We start from the raw sequence: 24,396 nt of genomic DNA on the forward strand, positions 1-24,396 counted from the left end.
TCTGCTTGTACATAAATGTATCTATTAAAGAAAAACAATGTGTGCATTCCACATGTCAAACCCATAAACTCACGGACACACACACAATGTTTAAATGACAGAACAGTGGTTGGCATTTATAGCAGCCATCTGCTGAGAACACATAAAAAGGTTACAAAGTTATGGGCTAAAGACATAAATAGATAGAAAGGTACATTAGACATCTGGCTGACAGAGTATAAGTGCTGTGCAATACAGTAGACGTGTGTGCGTGTTTGTGTATGTGCCCATGCGTACCAGACACCTGGGTATTGTAGAATACAGTTAGCGCTCTAAGTCTTCAGCCACGCTGGCAGTAAATCAAACAGAAACCATCAAGCACCTGGTGTGATGGGCCTACACTACATCCCATTGAAGGTGATTTAAATGAAAAATTGTAGCTGTGGTGATGCAGAAGACAGTGCGCCTCATTCACCAAGTGTTATTAAAAAGACACTTCACTCATACCATTTTTATTTGGGATATCTTGGGTGAGAAGGGAATGCACAAATATGCAAAATTAAGTGCTGACAATTTTCTGCAAAATAAATGTTTGTTTTTACATTTGTTGAATGTACGTTTTACATTCAAATCTGAATATTATAGTTTTCTCACGACCTATCACAAGCCCAAAGGGAAGATATTGGCAAATGAGACCACATATTTTTTTGTTCTATCCCATTATATTTGAATAAAAACAAAACAGTTTGCAGCCAGTATCTGTATCCAGTACCCTTCTTTAAATCTGCCTAAACACATTTTGATAGAGTATGTCAGTATTTTACAGGAGGGGTGAATATCAATTTCACATTTGGGAACACAATTAAATATTAAGCTCATTAGCAAGTATCTCAACTTAAATCCAGGTCAGTGTGTCTTTACGCAGAACCATGTGGTGTCATCACAAAGTAATTTGCTGGAAATCCTCTTACTCTTTTCTTAATACAGTGCTGTAGATTTTTCCGTGTGCATAAATGTGTGTACAATACATGGAGATATTACCACTCAGTGTGAATATGCATTAGTATTATGTTGAATGATGCAGCTGTGCTGATGTCTAGCTACTCCCTGATTACATAACAAAGCTTGATCTTTACTAAGTGCTTACATGTAATAATGAATATTACATGGTGCTTGTACTTATTTTGATTCATCTACTCACTGAACTTTGCATCTCTAATGCTGAATTACTGCTTACGTATAGTACATACCTTACCCTAATAGACACCATCATCTAAATCAAAACAACTTTAAAATAAATAATTAAACGCAGTCCAAGCTTTTATACATACCATCGTTAGGACTGTAACAGTTGCAAAACACAAAGTTACACTTTGTGTTTTATCAGCATGATGTGCTTAAATTAGTCATGGTGGTTCAATCTTGAAAATACTCATACTGTGATGCTAGGATCCAATCCTACCGCAGTATGCACCACTAACTGTATAGGAAGAGATTATGTACTTTTGAGCTTGAATAAGTGGAACAGTCACAGCTGTTATATAACGTTAGCACAAGCAAGAGGAAGCAAACAGCAAAGTGAAATGCCTGAGATCAGAGTATTAGTGTAAGATTTCTTGTTTTGTGTTTTATTTACACAGCAGCAAGAGTCTGATTTGATTTATTTGGCCCTTTTTGAGCAAATACGTTGCTGAAATCACCTGATGTAGTTTGTTGTTTTATTGAAATATTATACATATATTAATTAAAGAGCTGCAGCTCTACAATAATAGCCTATAAATAACAAGAATCTGACTTTTTCTTCTTGTTTTCCTTCTATTGTACGTATGGCAAACCACCAGAGAATTCATGGCTTAGTGTAAAGTATTTGCTAAATGTTTGCATGCAGATGCTTGATTTTGTGTGTACTCATTGCCTCTACTTGTGCATGCATTCAGTAGGCTATATGTTTGCACTTACCTAATACACCCAGAGCCATAGTAACAGCCCTCAGAAGGGTGTGTTTTGTTGAATCATCTGATAAAGGAGTAAGGGGGAGAAAAGAGTATTGGCTCGAAAGTCTATCAGCTTGACCCAGGTAAAGACAGTAAATAGTATAGATATTTGGCTTCCTTTACATTTGTATAGCATTATACTACCCAGTAAGCATCACAATATTACAAGCAATGAACATAATGAAATGCAAACACCTGGAAATATTCCTGTGATTACAGAGTGAAAACTAAGGAAAGAGGTAAGAATAGCCTGAGTGAGCAAAGATGTGAGATATGATTTAGAAATTGACCTCCTGATTTACTTGTTCAGAGGATGGGTTTCCTGCCTGAGCTGAGAAGTGACTCTGCTGTTCTGAAGCAAAAGGGAAGGTCACTGAAGGTTAGCTAAGAGGGAATAAATTCAGTCCTCAAGCTTATGGTAGGAAAAGCATGCTGGGATTTAAGCTGCCTAACAGTTTGTCACAGTCGCTGAGACACTGTGGAGGCAGAGATACACCACACTTTCCCTGCCTGAAAAACCCAGAGACAAGTTCTGGTAGCTAATGGACTACACAGGCTAGCTCTCTGTTAGCGCAAGAACATGCAATCAAAAACGTTTGTAGGCTGTTCTACCTTCAATTACACACCTAAGTGGTTTATACTAGCTGTTTTGTAGAAAGTAAGCTAGCCTGCTCACAGTTGAAGAACATGGATGTCAAGAGTGAGTAGAACACATTTATATTCTTGCATTTAATGTTTACAAAATCAGTTTTGTGTTCATGCTTCACTGCTTGTGTCTCGGAGCTGATGTAACTAGTCCCCTATCTTAGCATCATGCTAGCCAAATGGTTTCTGTCTGCTTGGTTTTAAAAACTATCCTTCCAAGTTCATATTCACATTTATTAAGTTTACTCTGTGTTATTAGCATAGCTATCGGCCATTCAAAAATAATAGACAAGAACTTGTTCATTTGATTTTTGTTTATATTAACTTTTGTTTTAGTCAGGCTAGTTAGCTAGCCTACATATGCTCAACAAAAAAAGGACAGGAAAGAGAGGAAAGAGGGAGGTATAAATGTGATCAAATTGCTATTAGTGAAACCATAGAAGTCTTGGCTAACACAGATGGACACTTTTTCTGTCAAATACCATCTGTCAAATAAGTTTCAGTAGGCTATATGTTAATTTGTTAAAGTTATTGCAAACCAGCCGAGTTCAATCTCTGCTAGCTAGCTGACCTTCCAAGATAACAAATGTCATGAATGCATAGAAAATAAAAAATATATAATTATAAATATTGGAGGCGTGTGGCGCAGTGGATAGAGCCTTGGTATGGGGATCAGATGGTCACAGGTTGAAACCCCACTGCAGTCAGCATGTAGTTGTGTCCCTGGGCAAGACACTTCACCCCAAATGGCTCCTGTGGGGATTGCTCACAGTATTGAGTATGTAGGTCGCGTTGGATAAACGCGTCTAACAAGAAACAGGCAATGAAGAGAGGGAGAGAAAAAAGGAAAGATGAAGAGAAGACAGAAAATAATGATAGGGGAGGTTGAGAGAAAAGTAGAAATTGGGCCGTACAAAAGCAATTCTGTCAACAGCCGAGAGTGGGATGAAATGGAGGCAGAGGAAAAATAGAGAAGGAGGAACTTAATGTTTAGTTTGGGTCCACCAATAAACTAAATAGACTTAGTTTGGGTCTACCAATAAACCAAACTGACTTATTTTGCTGCAGGTCTAGAGGTGGGATAAGTAATGTATCCGGCTAAGGGAAAGAAGATCAGGTAAATCCTTCCCAAACCTCTGTTTGCTCGGCATATCAACTGCTTTAGAAGGATACTGAGGCTTATATCAATAAAAACTGAAGGCACCTCCTCTGGGGATTTTCTAGGATTGCAGATGAAAAACAAGCAGACTGCAGTCCACCCTTTTTCTCCTTCCTTCTCATCACAAGAACTCATTTATCAAGCATTTTCCAAAACTGGTTTCTTTGTCAACCAATTCATTATCGTATAGTGCTTAATGAAATTCAATATTCAATCGCACAATGCAGTCTCTTAAATCATACATTGAATTCCTTAAATGGCCACCATAGTGTACTGTAGCCTCTTTTAGACGTTATCTAAATCTATGAATAAGTCCTGCTTGGGTAAACAGTGTCTTACTGTGGAGACTTTGGGAAGACAATGGCACATCCTCGCCCCATTTTTCCCTTTGTGTGAGCTCCCCTCTTTTTTCCTCTGTCCTTGTCTTTGTCACTAATGTATGATTGGCATGCAAACTTTATCCCTCTCTTCCACAATCAGACAGTAAATTGTGGGTTATGATGTGACTGGGTGAAATCCCTTTGACTGAACAAGCATGTGTATTGGGTCATTAAAGCCGGGGGTGCGACAGTGATGAATGTCCCTAGTGCAATGTAGAGGTGAAGTGTGCTAACACACAGAGGGAAGGACTGCACCTATTATTTGGGCTGTCACCTACGTCAGCCTCGCACAGCAATAATATTGATGGTGTCTTCCTGAACACGAGTGTCATTACGTGTTTTCTTTTATCTACCATTACGTCTATATTTTAATTTCTTGTATGTATTTAATTTATTTCTCAAGTAACTCTCTGTTTTACATTGATTGTTGTGACCTTGAATATTTGAACGTTTTTTGCGGGGTCTTACTAAAATTGGATCTTAATACGCTTATGTGCTAATCTTTTTACATTTTCCAAATATTCTTTCATACCTGCAGTAAGCCTTATCCTTAATGCAGTTTATTTATGAAAACATTTTTAATTGCCATATTTTCAGTAAAGTATGAAAATCATTTTGAAAAGATGAGATACCATTTTTTTGGAATTTGTGTGTTTGAATATTTGTGCTGGGCATTCGCAACTTTCTGTCGTTATATAGTCTCTTATATGCAAGAACATACAGATAATCAACATTAATACATATTTTAAAATCCTTATCAATGAGTCAATACTTAATTTGTAGACAAATAGTAGTAGACAAGGGTTTTACAGTCTCTAAAAAAGTGTTTTTGAAGCTAGACTTTGTATAAGAGAGCCCCCCAAGGTCTACCACCCTTTTTAGAGAGTAGAAATAAAAAAGTTGAAAATGGCGAGATTCAACAAAGGGAAAAAAGAAAACACCGGGGGAGCAAGGTCATGGTCAGCGCTGACTGAAAAGATAATAGAGATTCAGAGACAGAGAAGCAATGAGGAGAGGAGAGATTGAGCAAAAAGGGAGGATGTGATGAATAATAAGAAAAGTTTGTAGAGCGAAAGATTACAAAGGACAAAGATAAATATGAAGGAAAAGTAGAAAAAAATAGATCTGTCGAGACTTTGTCACAACCACACTGTCCATAAAAGACAAGCTTTGAGTTGAAGGAGAGGCACATTGTGACACTGGAGTTCAGTAAATCAACATTTCCATTTTCTTTGTGCAGCAACCATTTAAAGTTGGCAACATGTCGAGTCTAGACTCATTCAATCAATGACAGCACAAGAAAGGGAATTTAGTGGAATAGTGACTTGTTGTACTTCAACTCTGGAGATCAAATGTTGCATCCTGTTTTTTTCATCTTCAATGATGTACTTGAGGTGATCTTTCTGTTACCTTAATGAGGTATTTTGAATGTCGTTTACTCAACAGGCAGATCAGAAACATTTCAATTAGCCATTTAAAGCACCCGTGGTTACCTATTTCCTCATAGAATAGAAACATTTTCCATAGACATCTATGTGCATGTATGCATATATGGGAAGCAAAGATGCAACTACATGATACTGCATGAATGGGAATAAGAAGTTGAAGATAAAGAGGGAACCAATCATGTTTGGTCTAAGGTTAGAGGGTGTCGTTTTTCTCATACTGATATTCTGAACAATCTGTGCTGTTGTATTTGCTGTAAAGTGTCTCTACTGTAGGCTATTTTTATTGTATGTACAGCACTTTGGCTCGACCAAAAATCGTTTATAAATGTGCTATATAAATACAACTTGATTTTATTTGATGTTTCAATCAAAAAAAGGAAAACAAATGTAGGCCTATGTATGTACAATATCTACATTATAATATTTAGAGTAGTGTATTAATATCATTGTTAACTAGATTATTGCTTGGAATATACAGTGTAATGCAGTTATAATGACAACAATAATGTACTGAGCATTGTCATCTGATTACAGTCACCAAGTGTTAGCTTAGCAGCAGGGTAAATAAGATGTTTGCAGTATCTTAAGAAAATTGAGATTCAAAATATTCATACAGAAAATATAACCAAAAGATGGTGTAATCTATGTCTACACAATTCTGGATTTCTGCATTACTGTCTATAACTTTAAAGAGCTTGGTTAAGCCCTTGTCGCACTGTCCCGAAATTGACACCCGATGGACACACGATAAAGGAAATGTTCAAATTCGGCTGTGATCGTAGCAACATCGGGCCATTCGTGAGGGCATCTAAGCCATCGTATGACCGCCGGTGGAGTTTCTCAGGCTCCGGCAGCAACTTCGTGAGCGGCAACTTCGTAAGGCACTCGTGAGGGCATCTTGTCAAATCGTGTCATCTTCGTGTTATCATCGGTGCATTCACCCTCAATCTGATCGGGGCGAATGCCCGATGGCACCGATGATAACAAGATGCCCTCACGATGGCCTTACGAAGGGCACAATTGACACACGAATTCAACACGAAAATGAACCTTCGCAAGGTCCTTCGGCAATTTTTTGGCATGCCAAAGATTTTGCCACCGCTCACGAAGTTGCTGCCGGAGCCTGAGAAACTCCACCAGCGATCATACGATGGCTTAAGATGCCCTCACGAATGGCCCGATGTTGCTACGATCACAGCCGAATTTGAACATTTCCTTTATCGTGTGTCCATCGGGTTGTTTTATTGCACAACAAAATCATGTAAATATATTATGTAAATAACCCAATTTGTGTTCTGTGAAACTAAAAAGGATATAATATATTATTTTGAAGGAGAGTTGACCGGAAGTTGTTGTTGCTATGGAAACAACATTACGGAGAAAACGTAATATTTTCTACATATAAAGACGGATAAAGTAAAGAACAAAGTCTGAAGATATCAGTACAGTATCATAGTACTGTAACATAATTATTTTTGGTACTTTCATTGCAGTTGTATGTCTTAAATGTAATGTAAATGTTGCCTTCGTGTGTGGTTCGGGGCCATCTTCGTGCGAAATTCACAATTCCATAATATTCGTGTGTCCATCGGGTGTCAATTTCGGGACAGTGTGACAGGGGCTTTAACGTCAACTTTTAGTACCAATTGGCTTTCCCTCAGGAGTGTGTTTGTGTCTCCTGCTTGAAGTCCCTCTCAATGCTCAATGTTGTGTGTGTGTGTGTGTGTGTGTGTGTGTGTGTGTGTGTGTGTGTGTGTGTGTGTGTGTGTGTGTGTGTGTGTGTGTGTGTGTGTGTGCATAGTCAGTCTTGCCGCGCCATGTTATTTTCCATTTTAATTCGTTTTTGCCTGTGGATGTTCAGTGCTTCTTCCACGGCTTTCAGCAGCTACCAGTGAATGAATCAGTAATTATTTTGTTGGTTTTTGATGTTTTTTCCTGCTGTCGGTTCACTGGCAATGAGGATATAATTGAATTTTTTAGTATGCAATGACAATTACCAAGCTGAATTCTCCTGAAGTGCTCATTGATTTAATTATGCTTTCAAAAAATGATATATATATATTTCATTTTTACAGCGATGGCATCGACCAATGCTTCTTATTACATTTAAAAACATAATAGTACTGTTATTGCATTCAGCAAGGAATGTGTCTGTTTAAAATGTAAATGAACACCGACAAAAACTTGTTTGAAAGGATTTATTATGTTGTTTACTTATTAAAACAGCAAGACAGCTTGTCTGACTTGTGTTTAAAAAATGTTGCGCTATTTAAACAGAAACATTTTACAGAAGTAGTACTTAGTAAATTGTTAAAACAATGGGTAATTAAGGCGTCTGTTATGTTGTCTGAAAGCTAGTTAGCAAATTAACAACATCTCTTTGTTGTTTTGTCTGCTGTGAGCAATATTTATTGGAACCACTTTAGAACAGAGACAAACTATTTCAATGTTATTTCAAATCATCTCTATCGTGTTTGGTGGTAGCAGAAATATAACCTGTCCCTTTAATTGTAGTGGTACATCTGACTTGAGAGAATTTACCAGGAACTTTAAAGTTGAAAGAAGATGTTAATTTATTTTCCTTTTCTTTCTCCCTATCTTACAGGGGTCCGATGGGTCCGATGGGAAGCCCCAAGCTCGGCATGCAACAAGGAGGTCATGGAGGGGGAATGGGAGGAATGGGAGGGATGGGAGTTGGAATGGGCGGAGGAGGAGGAATAGGAGCCAGACCTGGAGAGCCCTACCGCCTGGCCACTCATGACACCCCCACCACCCCGCGGCATATGCAGTCGAGCCAGGGGCCCGGCATGGGGCACGTCCCGGTGTCTGGCCACGGCATGGGTCACGGCCCAGCCGGGACCGGCATGGGAGGCCATGGCGGTCAGCCAAGCCCCGGGCAGCACGCCTCCCGTCGTAACCTCCAGGTCGACTTCAGCGGCTCGGGCGGCTCCAGGACAGGTCGGTCCTCCTCCGCGTCGCCTGACCGCGGCGTGACGCCCACCTCGCCCTACTCCGTGCCACAGATCGCACCCATGCCGAGCAGCAAGCTGTGCCCGGTGTGCAAGTCCACTGGGCTGTCCAACCCACCGGCTTTACCCAACTACAACACCTGCACCCAGTGTAAGGCCTGCGTCTGCAACCAGTGTGGATTCAACCCCAACCCACACCTCACTGAGGTAGGTCAAGTTTTAGAAACATTATTCCAACGGTTTAACAATTATCTTGTTTCTCACTTTTGTCCTTATATAACCCCAGAACATTTTTGCTTTCTTGTGGCAATGGGATCATCAAATAATGTTCATTTACAGTGAGGTAGCATTTGTGGAATATCATTTCATCCTGTTCTGGCGTCACAATTAAATGATAATGTTCCAAATGACAAAACAATAAGAGACAGGGAAGCTTATTTCCATTTGCATCCTTTTAAGTCTGGAAACAGATCCACAAGGGACAGACAGGATAAAGATTTTGTCTGGCCTTGTAGCTCAAGCGAGGGAGGAGAGAGAAAGAGATGCTCTTGCTCTGCATGTAGCCTCTTTTGTCTTTTTAGCCAATAATGCGCTTTTGACTTGAATGACATTGAATTGAAGCGAAACTGAGTGAACGAGCCAATGCATAGAAAGTGATGGAAGAAGTGAGAGGGATGGTTTGAGGCGAGGGAGATGAATTAGGTCAGTAAGAAAAAGGGAGAGACAGTGATAGCATAAAAGCGGGGTGAAATTCAGTGCAAACAAATACGCTGTTTAATAAAAAATCTTCCTGTTTCTCTGTGAAAACTTCCAAAAATTATAGATTTAGCTTTGTCTACATTAATGTATGTAATTCAAAGAGTAAATATTTGAAGTAGAAAATGTATGAATGAGCAAAATAATGAGAGCAAGCAAGTATCGAAGCTGAGTGTGTGTTGTGTACGTTAACTTTGTTCTGAGGCTTTTTGTGTGTATTTGTTATAGACAGTGTGTGTAAGGGCTCAGCAAGTGGCAGTAATCCTTCCCCGAAGCGCTGACAGAATTTCCATTAATGTGCACACACAGGTCGTGACAGAGTGTGTGTGTGTGTGTGTGTGTGTGTGTGTGTGTGTGTGTGTGTGTGTGTGTGTGTGTGTGTGTGTGTGTGTGTGTGTGTGTGTTTGAGTTCATTGTACTCTTCACAGGTGTGATGTGAAGACAGGAACCCAAACACTGGGATATATTTGGCATACTGAAAGAGATGCAGGAAAAAGTAAAGAATAAAGGACTAATTAATGCGACTAAAGTTATTCAAAGATGGATGGAGGGATGGAGAGGAGGTTGGCGGTTGCCTTTGGTGACGCAGTGTTTCCCACAGAATTTGATTCTATTTGTGAGGGCACCGCACCGCACCGAACCCCCCCGGCAAGAAAAGCCAAAGGCCCCTTAACCTATTTGGGTGGTCCACGCATCCACCCCCCCCCCTCAAATAAGATAATACATGCGAGTTCATGGCTACTGTAGACAATGTTATTGTTGCTCTGTATTGTAAATGAGTGAAACACACTGTTGAGGATCTGTGGGGTTTATTCTCCCAAAAATATAATTTACAATTTAGGCATTTAGCAGACGCCTTATTCCAAAGCGACTTACAATGACCAATTACAGGGACATTCTCCCTGGAGTAACTGAGGGCTAAGTGCCTTACTCACCTCACTATCCATTAGACCACCCAAAAAATAAATAATTATATATAAAAAAATAATAATAATAAAAACAAAAAAAATGTTTATGAGATCCATTTGTGGCGGACGATATTTAATTGTGGCGGCCCGCCACAAATAAATCAATGTATGGGAAACACTGTGACGGGTTCAAACCACCAGCGTCTGGTGACAAATATAAAATATAAAATATCGGCCTCCTCGGGCAGAAAGTAAAAACTTCAGACAGAAATCACAACGGGAAGCCTGAGGCCACGTCTGATATATTAGCCACGTTGGCCCTAATTGATTCCTGATGTCAGGTCCTGGGGCATATCATTGGCTGACAGCATGATAAACACTCTGCTGGATTAAACAAACAACTGCGGTTGTGTTGTTGGCTCTTATTTTCTATTTACTTTTTTGATGGAGAACATTGGCACCAGAATCACCCTGATGCTCCATGCTAACACATTAGCATCCACTGCAGATAATTAATCACTAAAAGAGTTAACAACAAGGTATAGGTTATTATAAGAGATTTTTGTTTTTCATTTTAATTAGCATTATCTTGCAGATTTATCACAACACAGTGTCTCTATAATATGGGCTCAGAACAGTCTCATAATACACACATGCACACAGAAGGATTGAAACTTGTATTTCCGGATCCATACTTGTGTTTTTCAATGCACACACAAATGTATTCCGTTTCATATACATGTAAATAAAATCCAAATACAGAAAAAAAGTTTTATATATGTATTTTTGATCCTCATTTATTAGTTTCCCGTTTAAATCCCCTGAACCTGCAAACACAAACAGCTTTCTGTGCACGGATCGCTTTGCATTCGTGTGTGGCTTTTTTGAGACTCCCCTGACGGTCAGCCGATTCGTACTTGTAAGTTTTTCTATCTATAGCCAATCAGATGTCTCCTTCATTCTAAGCCAATCACATGAGCGCACCCCCACGAGGGTAAGATTACTTCATATACGCATTTTGCGCAGTCCGGTCAGCTCGCTAAACAGAGGGCGGAGCATCAGGTGATCATGCAGAGCAGCGTGTCTCCATCAGACTCACTCAGCAGCTGATCTGATCTCTCTCTCGCGTCCGGTTATACTTCACTCGCGTTTATGTCCATATCGATCAGATCCAGCTCTCCTGATCGGCCTTTATAGAGAGCACCGATCAAACTATTAAGAGTGAATATCGGCCGATAATGACCGGCGGGGCTCCCCCCCGTTAACAGGTCACTGTCTAGCACTGGCTTCGTAGTGCACTGATCGATTAGGCTAAGCTAACCTGTAGCTGCTCCCTCCACACTCACAACAACTTCATACATACATAAATAAAGCAGCTGTATTCGCCATACAGGAAACACATTTAAAACGGGTTTGCCTGCCGTTTTTGTGTACACAAGCATTCATCAATGGTTCGGAAAGTGGCGCTGTACCTTAATAATATAAAGGCTTGTATTTGCGTGCATTTCCTGTTCGGAAAGTGGCGCTGTACTGAGAGTGGAGGGTGTCCTGAGATTAGCGCCTGCAGGCAGGCTCCATGGAGCTGTCAGCTCCGGACTGCGCAAAATGCGTACATGCAGCGCTACGTCATGAACGCAAGAAATCTACCCTCGTGGGGGCGCGCTCATGTGATTGGCTTAGAATTGAGGAGACATCTGATTGGCTATAGATAGAAATAATTACAAGTACGAATCGGCTGACCGTCAGGGGAGTCTCAAAAAACCCACACACGAATGCACAGCGATCCGTGCACAGAAAGCTGTTTGTGTTTGCAGGTGCAGAGGTTTTAAACGGAAAACAAATATGTAAGGATCAAAAATACACATGTAAAACTTTTTTCTGTATTCGGATTTTATTTACATGTATATGAAACGGAATACATTTGTGTGTGCATTGAAAAACACAAGTGTGGATCCGGAAATACAAGTGTGAATCCTTTTGCAGATCATGAAATACAAGTGTGAATCCTTCTGTGCGCATGTGATTTATGAGACTGTTCTGAGCCCATACTATAACACTGATTTGAGCTTTGAATTTAATACTCTATAAAATAAATCAGCACTGTAAATAAATACGCTAGTTGAAGGTTACCTGTGTAGCAAATAAGCAGAGGCCATCCCATTGTGAGACATCTCACTCATGCTTTTCTGAGAACCATGGTTACGCAACATAAAGTTATACAGCAGTCTAATCTCAACAGAACGTGCAGATATTTTACCTTGACATAGAGCAGACGCACAGTGCAGACGCTTTTCTGCTTGCTCTTGCCTCAGCTTAATTTTTTATGCTGATTTTCCTATTTTTCTTTTCTGAAAACTTCGAGCAGCGGCTTCTGGACACTAACTTATCACTGGGACTGTTATTCTTCGCAAATAGATGGAGGATTTCAGCCATATTTCAATATTTTTACGACGACCTGCGTGGCCTAGCAACAGCTAAAGCCTGGTACTGCATGCTATTTAGCTTAAGCTAGTTAGCAGCAAAATGCCTCCGTTCTCCACAGATGACTTCCAGAAACTTCTACAGAAGATGGCCGTGTTGGAAATGAAAATGCAACGGTTGGAAGTTAATGTGGAAGTGAATGGACTATGTTGGAATGACACCACTTACCAGTGTTGCAAAAATAATGGACAAAGGCATGCTAACTCACAGCTAGTTAGCAGCTACAAGGATTCCAAGGAACAGGAGGGCTGTGTACCGGGTAATACATCTACAAGTGGTAGTCCTCCCTGGAACTCTCTAGGTGCAAAGCCTAAGAGTAAATAATTTCCATGGGATTTGGGAGGACGAATAACAGGCAGAGCCCAGCGCTCTGAAATCTGTGATGCGACCGGCTGGCCTGCATTGTTATCACCCAGGATGAGCGCCTCTTCAACCCCTATTCATACTAGGAAACAGCCGTGGACAGCTGCTAAAGGGAGAACTACAAACAATCCTCCTAAACCACAGAGTGTGCCAATCCAGAACAGATACGCTCCGCTGACCCAGAACCTGATGACCTGGATAACCTGTCCTCTTCATACAGCAGGGTAAGGACCAATAGCTACTCTAAAAGTAAAAGGCTAGAGGGAAAGCTAACGACAGGGCCTGAAACTCTGATTGTGGGTGACTCTGCTGTAAGAGATGTAAAAAGTCTGTGTAGTAAGAACAACACAAAAGTACTCTGTTTTCCCAAGGATATGGTCTCTGACTTGGCTGAGAAGATCCTGCATATTGGGGCTGAACATCCGACTGTGAAGAATGTGGTACTGCATATTGGAACAAATGATGTGAAACAACAGTCAGAAGTGCTGAAAGAAGACTTTAAATGTTTGTTGGAAACTGTCAGCTATCTAAATTGAAGATTGAAGAAGAAGATTCAACTTATTGTCATTACGTGGTACAGGTACTATGTAACAAAACGGTTTCTCTGCATTTGAACCATCCTAGTGTTAGGAGCAGTGGGCTGCCATTATGTACGGTGCCTGGGGAGCAGTGTAGTGTAGGTGCCTTGCTCAGGGACACCTCGGCAGCACTTGGTCTTTCCGGGACTTGAACTGGTGACCTTCCAGTTGCCAAGCCAAGTCCCTATGGACTTCGCCACCACCGCCCTAAATGCGGAGGTGTTCATCAGTGGCCATCTACCCCAGTCAGAAGAGGAGTGGAGAGATTCAGCAGATTGTTTGCACTGAACACATGGCTTTGAACTGCCTGTACTGACCATTCTGTCCATTGTATTGACAATCTTAACTTTTTCTGGGACCACAGACATCTTATTAAGGCAGATGGAGTTTGCCTGAACAAGTCAGGAGTGAAATTGTTTATCTCTAACATATTCAACTGCCTGCGTCATCAATCTGTTCCCTCTGCCAAGGACAAGCGAGAAGTAGAATCAAAACAGGAGAAAGACACAACACATCGCGCAAAAAACCTTGAAGAAGTATCACTGCACTGCTGAGGAATGTCTTGATTATGGGAAACCTATGACACAAATGGAGGAGTCTCCGCCGCCCCTCACCTCCCCTACCAACACCTTTGAGGATACTCTTCCTTCATCCCCCAGCGCTCTCTTCTCTCTTCTCTCCGCTCACCCTTTCACACTCGCCCCCCCTCCTGGAGTTTGATGACCACATGAAGGAAATGCACAGGGTTGCCACCAATTCCTTCCTGGAGTTCACTGAAAATATGAAGGCAATACAAAGGGTTAGCAACATGTCCTTGACCCCCGTCCCTCAACGACGCCCACCAGAATCACCGAAGCAGAGACGCGCACCATCTCCCCCGTCTTCATCACCATGCCTACCACAATCATCCGTACCAAAACGTCCCCCCCCCCCCTTCAAGAAATCTGCGGTCTCGGAAGCCCGATAAGGATGTGTACAAAACGCAGCAAACTCTAACTGATATGTGCTGGGTCCAGGCTCAAGGGCGTATGGCACTCTCAACTCTTTCCAGGACATCTCGGGGCCCTGCCTGCCAGTAGCTTTGCCGATATCTGTGTTGATAGGTAATAGATTAAGAGCGGTGAATGAGTTTAGAAACAGGAAGTACTCAAACGTTTGTGTGAGTTTATCAAATTTAGCAGTGATTCCATGTCAGCCACAGCTTGTTACAAAAAACATGACTGATAGTGTGTTTAACAAACTTAAACTAGCTTTATTAAATTTCAGATCTTTGCCAGGAAAAACATTTTTAATCAATGATTTTGTCACTGAGCACAATCTCAATTTTATGTTTTTAATGGGAACTTGGATTGAACAAAATAACAGTGCAGCTGTTCTTATCGAATCAACCCCTACCAACTTTAGTTTTATGAGTCAGGAAAGAATGCATAAGAAAGGAGGTGGAGTTGCTATTTTGTTCAATGTTTCCCTTCAATGCAGGAAGACATCTTATGGGAACTTTGCTTCTTTTGAATATGTGACCCTTCAGCTGAAATGCTCCTCTCGAGCTCTGTTCCTAAATATCTATAGACCACCCAAATACTGTTTAAGCTTTTTTGATGACTCTACTGAACTGCTGTCTATAGTGTGTATTGACTTTGACCGTCTAGTCATTGTTGGTGATTTTAACATCCATGTTGACAACGCCCAGGACAGAGGGGCTAAAGAAGTGTTTTGTGTTCTTGATAACTATGGACTGACTCAGCATGTGACCGAGCCCACGCACAATAAGGGGCACACTAACCCTAATTTTCTCAAAGGGTCTGAATATCTCTAAGGTTGTGGTGACTGATGTTGCACTCTCTGATCATTCCTATGTTTTCTTTGAGAGCTCTATTTCTGTTCACAAAAATGTTCAAAAAGAGGTAACCACAAAGCGATCCACACTTGCCCTTGCTAACATCTCAGTAAATGAGCTAGTAGATAATTTGAATTCAATAACAAATGTTATAGATGCCATTACTCCAACTAAGATAAAGGAAGTGACTGGCAAGAACATATCTCCATGGAGAAAGGCCATGAGCGTAAAAACAGAAAAAAGAGTGTTGAAAAGCTGAACGCAGGAGGCGACAAACCAATCTCCAGGTTCATTTTTAAATCTATAAAGAGAGACTTGGTCTTTATAATTTGGAATTGAAAAATGCATGACAGTCTTTCTTCTCTGACATCATTAGCAAAAACAAAAACAATGCACGTGCCTTGTTTGCTACCGTCTACAGACTAACTAACCCCCCAGTGTCAGTAGCCTCTGAATTTCTATCCACCAGGGCCTGCAATGATTTTGCCTCCTTCTTCACTGACAAAATTCAGAAAATCAGACAAGCAGTCAGTGCCTCTGCATCAGGAACAGCAAATGTTTTGTCCCTGTGTCCACCTAATATCAATTCAAACATCATGACAAAATTCCATCAGATTAATAATAAAAACCTAGAGGACATTATACAACTTCTGAAATCCTCCTCCTGCTGCCTTGATATTATTCCAACAGGATTTTTCCAATATGTTTTTCATTGCATGGCCTCAGATCTACTTCATATAGTAAACAAGTCTCTTCACTCAGGTGTTTTTCCACAGGCCCTCAAAACTGCAGTCATCAGACCGCTCTTAAAAAGGAATAATCTAGATGCTTCAGTAATGAACAATTACAGGCCCATATCAAACCTCTAATTTCTAGGTAAAATCATTGAAAAAGTTGTTTTTCAACAGTTGAGTAATTTCTTGCAATTAAATAACTGTTTCGATGTGTTCCAGTCAGGCTTTCGTCCAAACCACAGCACTGAGACTGCTCTTGTAAAGGTCTTCAATGACATCCACTTAAACACAGACAGTGGCAGAACTTCAGTGTTAGTATTATTAGATCTCAGTGCTGCGTTTGACACTGTTGACCACAGCATAATACTAGACCGACTGGAAAACTGGGTGGGACTTTCGGCAACAGTTCTAAATTGGTTTGAATCCTACTTAAAGGACAGAAACAACTTTGTTTCTATAGGTCTGAGTTGACAAATATGACATGTGGGGTACCCCAAGGCTCCATCTTGGGGCCTCTTCTCTTTAACATCTACATGCTACCATTGGCTCAGATAATGAAAAACAACAAAATAAGTTACCATAGCTATGCAGATGACACACAAATGTACGTAACCATTTCACCAGGTGACTATTCTCCTATTCAAACACTGAGTAAGTGCATTGAACAAATCAATGACTGGATGTGTCAGAACTTTAAACAAAGATAAAACTGAGGTAATGGTTTTTGGAGCCAAGGCAGAACGTATAAAAGTTAGCGCTGAGCTTCAGTCTGCAATGTTCAAAACAACAGATAAAGCCAGAAATCTAGGTGTAGTCATGGACTCTGACCTGAGCTTCAACAGTCACATTAAAACAGTTACTAAATCAGCCTACTATCACCTAAAGAACATATCTAGGATTAAAAGACTAATGTCACAGCAGGATTTGTTGGAAAGACTTGTCCATGCTTTTATCTTCAGTAGACTGGACTACTGTAAGGGTGTCTTTACAGCTCTCACTAAAAAATCAATTAGAAAGCTGCTGCTAATTCAGAACGCCGCTGCTTGAGTCCTCACTAACACTAAGAAAGTGGATCACATCACTCCAGTTCTGAAGTCTTTACACTGGCTTCCTGTGTGTCAAAGAATAGATTTCAAAATACTGCTGCTGGTTTATAAAGCACTGAATGGTTTAGGCCCAAAATACATTTCTGACCTCCTGCTAAATTATGAACCATCCAGATCTCTCAGGTCTTCAGGGACTGGTCAGCTTTCTGTCCCCAGAGTCAGAACTAAACATGGAGAAGCAGCGTTCAGTTATTATGCTCCAAATATCTGGAACAAACTCCCAGAAAACTGCAGGTCTGCTGCAACTCTTACTACTTTTAAATCCAGGCTGAAGACTTTTCTTTTTGCCTCTGCTTTTATAACTATTCATATCTTAAACTGCACTGTAACTTTTATCCATGTATTTTTTCTTTTAATGTTTATTTTATTATCTTTGTTTTTTAATGACTGTTTTTAAATGCCATTTTCTTAATGTCTTTCATTTTTGTAAAGCACTTTGAATTGCCTTGTGTTGAAAGGTGCTATATAAATAACTTGCCTTGCCTTACATGAGCAACTTTTCTTTGAAACTCAAGTGAAAGGAATAAACAATAGGTCAATTGCCAAAAAGCATTAGAGAGTTATTTGAATAAGTCTATGTCATTGTTTTACTTGATGTGATTTTAAATGTTCCTGCGGTACGTATGCAGCTTCTGTCTGGCTCAGGTAGGATCATCTTTAAGACCAAGCTTTGATCTCTGCTCAGGTACACGTGTGTGTGTGTGTGTGTGTGTGTGTGTGTGTGTGTGTGTGTGTGTGTGTGTGTGTGTGTGTGTGTGTGTGTGTGTGTGTGTGTGTGTGTGTGTGTGTGTGTGTGTGTGTGTGTGTGTGTGTGTGTGTGTGTGTGTGTGTGTGTGCAAGACACAGAGTGAGTAGTACAGGCTAATAACGGTGGATAATGCTAATGAAGTGGAAGGACGGAAGGGTTGATAAGCTCCTGAGTAAGGGATTTGGACTGCACTTGTGATAGATTAACACACACACACACACACACACACACACACACACACACACACACACACACACACACACACACACACACACACACACACACACACACACACACACACACACCACACTATCTAGTGCAGATATGTCAAACGCCCACACAAAACACACATATAGACAGCCCCACTTGGCTCAACATAATTCATGCAAGAAGCCCGAGCAATAAATTGTGATGTTAATTAACTGAAGGAACCCGCAGGGATTTCCTGTAGGGCATAATGGAAAACACAACGTGAAATGCAACACAACAGCGCAGAATATAACCACCACCTTATTTAATAAAAAAACCATCCCTTTCGCACGTTAATTATATGAAAGGGTACTCATTGCTTGATTAAATATTTTCCCCAAAAATTATTTAAATCTACAAGATTGAAACACACATATCTGCATCGAACACAAAGCTGCATTTTAACTCCTCCATTTTGTCCAGATTAATACTCTGCTCCTGCTATTGTTTGTCTTCCCATCAATTATGAATTAGCTCACTATTCCTATTATCATTTACTCTCTTCTCCATTATTGTCCTAGCTAATGAATACTCCCTCGGTCCTGGTAATCTAATCAACAGCAGCACCCTGCAAACCTTGTTATTTTATAATGCAGTTAACATTAGGGTGACGTTTCACTGCGGATATATGAGATGAATACACATTAGCCTGCCATATTAGGTTATATACTTCACTGGGTACAATAACTTGAAAGAAACACCTCCTACATTTATTTTTATCCTTTTGTCAGGATATCTACTAACAATTTGAAAAGTTCATGTTCACAGTGTTGGCTTTAAAGTCAACATTTTATGGGAATGTGCGATAGAATTGTGTTATTCACCCTCTTAGGATAACAAATATCCATAAATACTTCAATAAATACCTTGATTTGTAATGCCACAAACTGTCCTCTCACACCCGCTTTCCTCAGCTCTATGTGGCAGAGCTCCATTCTTGTTGTGTCTGCAGCGATGGATTAATACGTAAACTGAACATTATCCATTATTATCACAGCTAATCAATGTACGGCGTGTCCTGGTAATCTAATAAGCAGGGCCAGGCTTGTTTGTATTAAGCTCTGATTCTATTTGCATTAGATAACATGTATCAGAGTTAGCCAGGCAAGCTAAAGAGATTATTGTATTGAAATGGGTCAGGTATGTTTCATTATGAATACTTAACAAGCATAAAGTCAAACCTATAGTCTTTAATGCGATGAAAATAAAATGTCATCTTCATGTTTCAACAATTTTAACTTGATTGGAAAAAGAATATCCTGTGAGTCATAAAACAGATTTTTTTTTTTCATAAAAGTAGCAATAGTTGCTTAGATCTTTTATGCACATTATGTTAATATTTCTGCAGTCTCTTTACAGCTGTGTGTGGACTACGCTGTTCAGTGAAGAATCACACATCATTATTATATTTAATCGATGGCACTCTCTGCTCTGGTAATCTAATAAAACCTGCCAGCATCCGTTTCTTGTTACGTTCTGACACCTTTAGCATCAGATAATACTACGGAGACTGAACCCGGAGAGTGACACCAATTATCAGACCAAAGAGGAGGATCAGAGAGGGGTTATAGGTTATGTACCTAACAAGTAACATGTAATGTACCTGACTCAGGGAGGGTGCCTTATAGATAACATGGCTTTGAGGCCACTAATTGACCTTTGCCACCTATCGTTAGCGATTTAATTTGTTGTTTTGCACTGAAATATACCTGCTGTAGATGATGGTATCATATGATAGGGCTTTACATCATTGTAGTTATCTGATCACCAACTACCCTTACACACAGTTAGAAGCTTACCACTTATAACATTGAATTTAAGACATTTCTAAGGACTTTAGTTCCTGAATCCCCTGCAATCATGACTCAATGTTGGTTTGAAGTCCTACCTCAGAGTTCCTATACGTTTATTGGAAAACTCAGTCTAGTGTTATAGGTTTGGAATCTACCTTATTGCTGTATATAAAGGTGATTTGTGGATCCTGCCATGTATTTGGAAAGAGAATACAATTAGATATTCAGCTATAGGCAAGGTAAGGCAATCTTACACAATTCAAGCACAAGGCAAACTGTTTTTCAAAAAACATTAGGACATAGCACAAACAAATAATACATTTAAATACATGAAAAAGCCAAACAAATTAAATTAAACAAGGTAAAATGGAATAGAGTAATACAACCTACAAATAAAAGTTACTGAGCAGTGTAAGATATTAATAAATGATTTATTTTTGCCCCAGAAAAGAAAATGCATAATAACATTTTCTTGACAACTCATCAAATGCATCAAAACATCTCAAAGAGGGAAAAAGGCATAGTAACACATCACATTTAGGTGCCAGGGTTGGGCAAATCATCATTGATAAAAAAAAGAGTGAATGACTCGACATCCCAAAGTAATTTCAATCTCATTCAGATCTTTATTGCCCACTAAGTGTCCTTTTTACTAGAAAAATGTATTTCAAAAAGATTCCCCAACCTGCAGATAGTCACTTTGACACAATTTCACAGAGAGGATGAATGCTACTGACCTGGTCCTCTGAAGTTTTCTCAAGCGCCACTGTGGGGGTTAAAATGTATGGTTTTGAGTGAAATTGTTGTTGAAACATTGAGATATTAATGTTCCCCACCGGATGAATTGTAATATCTTTTGTGATCCATTCACTTTCATCGGGCACCATCATAAGGTCAGGATTTCTATTTCAAATGCTAAACTGGAAAGGCATTTGGGGTGTGCAGATCTGCGCCAAGGTCATTTTAATAGAGGAAAAATGATGTGTGATTTAGATCCCGTCCCAAATGTAATGGTTCTTCCTTGGCCCAGACTACACCCTTCCAACAAGTTTTCATATAATCAGGAATGCTGTTTTTCCATAATCCTTTAAATGTTGTCCCTGTTCTAAAAAGACAACATCTATCATTATGATAGAGCTAATGAGCAGTTTAAGCTTTGAGTCAGTTTACTTAAAATGACTTCTATTTTGGACTCTAGAATCGTATGTGATTTGGAAACGTCTTCCACAACATTGCAGGTAGCATTTTTTATGTTTAGTAGCATCTTGGAATAAACCAGATGAACCCCTTTTTCGTTTGATGTTTTTGTGCGTGATGTGAGCTGTATGCTAGCGTTGTCAGTTTTGCACCTTAAAAGGATAAACCCTGAGTGTAGCAGCTCTTTTGAATATGGATGAGGGATATTGAAACACCCACACGCCATGTATTTGCAACTCATTTATATGAGTTATTCAATCCTTGAAAAAGTACACCTGGGTAAGATGCTGAAAAGCTCACTGTGGTGTCTCATATCTGAATAATGGGAGTACAAATTAGGTCTGGACTGGTTGCAGGTTGTCACCTCATACAGCTGTTCTGGATATGTGAACATATTTCAAAGATCAATCATGTTTTTAAATGTGTTGCACTACAGCTGTTCAGTATCACTCCCCCTCTCAAGTCACAAATAAAGATCTGGAGGTAAAAAAGCAATCATTTTCCCTCACTTGCATGAGAACATAACAGCAGGACAACATTTTTTCACATCGGTCACTTTCAAGGCAGAACTGACGCTTAGTTCTAATATAAATATTTAAATATACAGTGAACTCTTTCTCTGTTATACAGGCAGTTACAATATTTGTAGGTCAACAGGCTAAATAGTTGCCTTTCTAAATGATGCCCTGTTGTTGTCGACTAAATCTCTTGATTTATGAAAACCTTAGATTAATTTGGTTTCAGTCTCAGAGATGAAAAACCCCATGAAAAGCCTCTATAGTCGCTCAAATTCCTACAGCTTTCATTTATTCAGCAACAGTGTGAACCTTGTTGCAAATCTGATGATAAAAGTGACTTTATAAGCCTAGTGAGAGGAATGTAATGCATGCCATTTCGTGAAAGCTTTTATCCAAAGTGCCTTCAGTGGGCGGTGCAGTGGAAATGGAAACTTTACCTCTGTCTGTATACGGACAACAAAGTGAGAAAAAAAAGGCAATTCTAAAAGATCATAGCAAGGTCTTGAATTCACTATACAATGCCCATAAACTGCATTTACTCATCACTTTCCATTTAAAAGACATAGAACAACAACTAAAGAAACTTTTGTTTCTATAAAAGCTAAATTTCTTTAATGCTTCAAACATATCATACCTGCGTACCAGACAATGTTTCACCATGCAAATGTTAAACGTTTCATGAGCTTGGTATTCTAGCGATTTTATGAATATGCTGCAAATTGGAAAGCAAGTGGTTAAAAGGCTGGATTGTGAGACAATGGGAATTGAGGCACAGCTTTCCAAAAGGCCCTAATACCTCTCATACACATTTGCATTACATTGGTTCTTGGTGCTTGTTTTTTCCACTTTTCTTAGTCATTGTGAGTCTCTGTCTCTCTGGAGCCTTGTTTTTGGTTTCCTTGTGGTCATTTTGAGTTGACCCTAGTTGATTGGGGTCTCCCTTTGAGTGCCTTATTTAGGTGAATGGCTAGGGCAGCCCCTGACACTGTTGGCAGCTGCACCTTTGTTTGGTAGGCTTGTGCTGTAATCCATGGGTAAAATAGACAGTTGTTTGTATTCCCCTTTACATGGATGATTGCACGGGAAATTACCTTTTGAGCAGCTACACTACAGCATATGAGCCACAGCTTCCCTGACCAGAAGTGTACGCTAATACCTAGTTAATACCCAGTTAATACCCTCCCACCAAGTTTTTATGAAAATGAGGCCTAGCAGTTTTTCGCTAATTCGTCTTTCACGGAAGTTACAAAAATATTATAAACGCTGGATGATATTTCTTGTAAGCGACTTGGTCTTGGCTAATGCGTCTCTCCATTGTCTCTGAGGGCCGTTTGTCATCTTCTCCTTCTGGCAGCATGTCTTCCTCCCTGAAGCGTGGTTGTTGTGTCAACAGACTGCATGCTAATTTTAGACTCAGCGTGCACGTAGGGCTGCTATATAGAAATGTGTAGTGTGTAAATGTGTGTTTGCGAGCCGGATTAATTAGTTTCCTGGAGAAATCTGAAGATTTTAGCTTTTCTGTTCCCTCCTCTCATATCTTGCCTGTCACACATTTATGCGAATGTGTCTGTTTCAGTACCACACACACACACCACACACACACACACACACACACACACACACCACACACACACACACACACCACACACACCACACCACACACACACACTACACCACACACACCACACACACACACACACACACACACACACACACACACACACACACACACACACACACACACACACAGTGGTTTCATGTTACCATTTATAGCCTGATTTAATTTAAAGTATTTAATAATGAGTGGGCAGTTAAGGGGCAACCATGACCAAGTGCTTTGTTATACTAAGATTTCATTATGTTCAAATGTAAGATGTTTACACTGGTCCCTTAGGCCATTGAGTATTAATGTTATTTAAATATTAGATTTGTATTTCTTAAAATATTTAAAGGAATTATTTTGGATTTTCCTCATATGGATAGATTTACTCAGGTGTTCTTTATAACATGATGAAGCAGAGAGAGAGAGCAAAAGGGTGGGGAAAACAAACCTCTCCAACCATCCACTGCAATTCTATTTCCTGCAACTCCTCCACCATCTCTCCATGTATCCATTCCTAACTGCTTCAGGTCCGATGAGCTACTGACACTTTTGATCTTACGCTATTGTAAAGATATGTACTATGTTTCACAGTGAGAAAAATGCAGTTAATGAAGTGTGGTTTGAGTTACAATTACTAGTTGATCAACAGTATCATTAAGAGGACTTTGATCTTCTTGGTAACTGCATAAGGACATATTGAAGTTTAAGAAATGTTGACTCAATTAGAAGAAATCAAAATTGACTGTTGGTAATAATTAAACGGCAACATTTTACATACCAATGCTTGTTCAGGACTTTTAAAATGCACTAAGTAGCCAGTATCGTAACAGTTTTCCAACACCTGGTTAACGTTGTAAATTCAAAGCTATTGGTTTGATAGAGTATTAGAATTGGTTTGTAGTAAGTATCAAGTGTTAGCTCAAACTCCACTTTGAGTTTTTGGTTGCACAC

The 24,396-nt window shown here is 39.9% G+C and overlaps 1 protein-coding gene across 5 annotated transcripts in view; it reads left to right on the plus strand.

Moving 5' to 3' along the window:
- Positions 1-24,396, plus strand: part of bsna (bassoon presynaptic cytomatrix protein a) — a 209,175-nt gene that overhangs the window by 27,178 nt on the left and 157,601 nt on the right. For all 5 annotated transcript variants that reach the window (XM_034208897.1, XM_034208898.1, XM_034208902.1 and 2 more), the window contains exon 2: positions 8,211-8,781. In XM_034208897.1, the coding sequence (XP_034064788.1) occupies positions 8,211-8,781 (571 nt within the window). The remainder of the gene's footprint in view (positions 1-8,210; positions 8,782-24,396) is intronic.

The sequence above is a fragment of the Gymnodraco acuticeps genome, unplaced genomic scaffold (assembly GCF_902827175.1).
Source record: "Gymnodraco acuticeps unplaced genomic scaffold, fGymAcu1.1, whole genome shotgun sequence".
NCBI classification, from domain to species: domain Eukaryota; kingdom Metazoa; phylum Chordata; class Actinopteri; order Perciformes; family Bathydraconidae; genus Gymnodraco; species Gymnodraco acuticeps.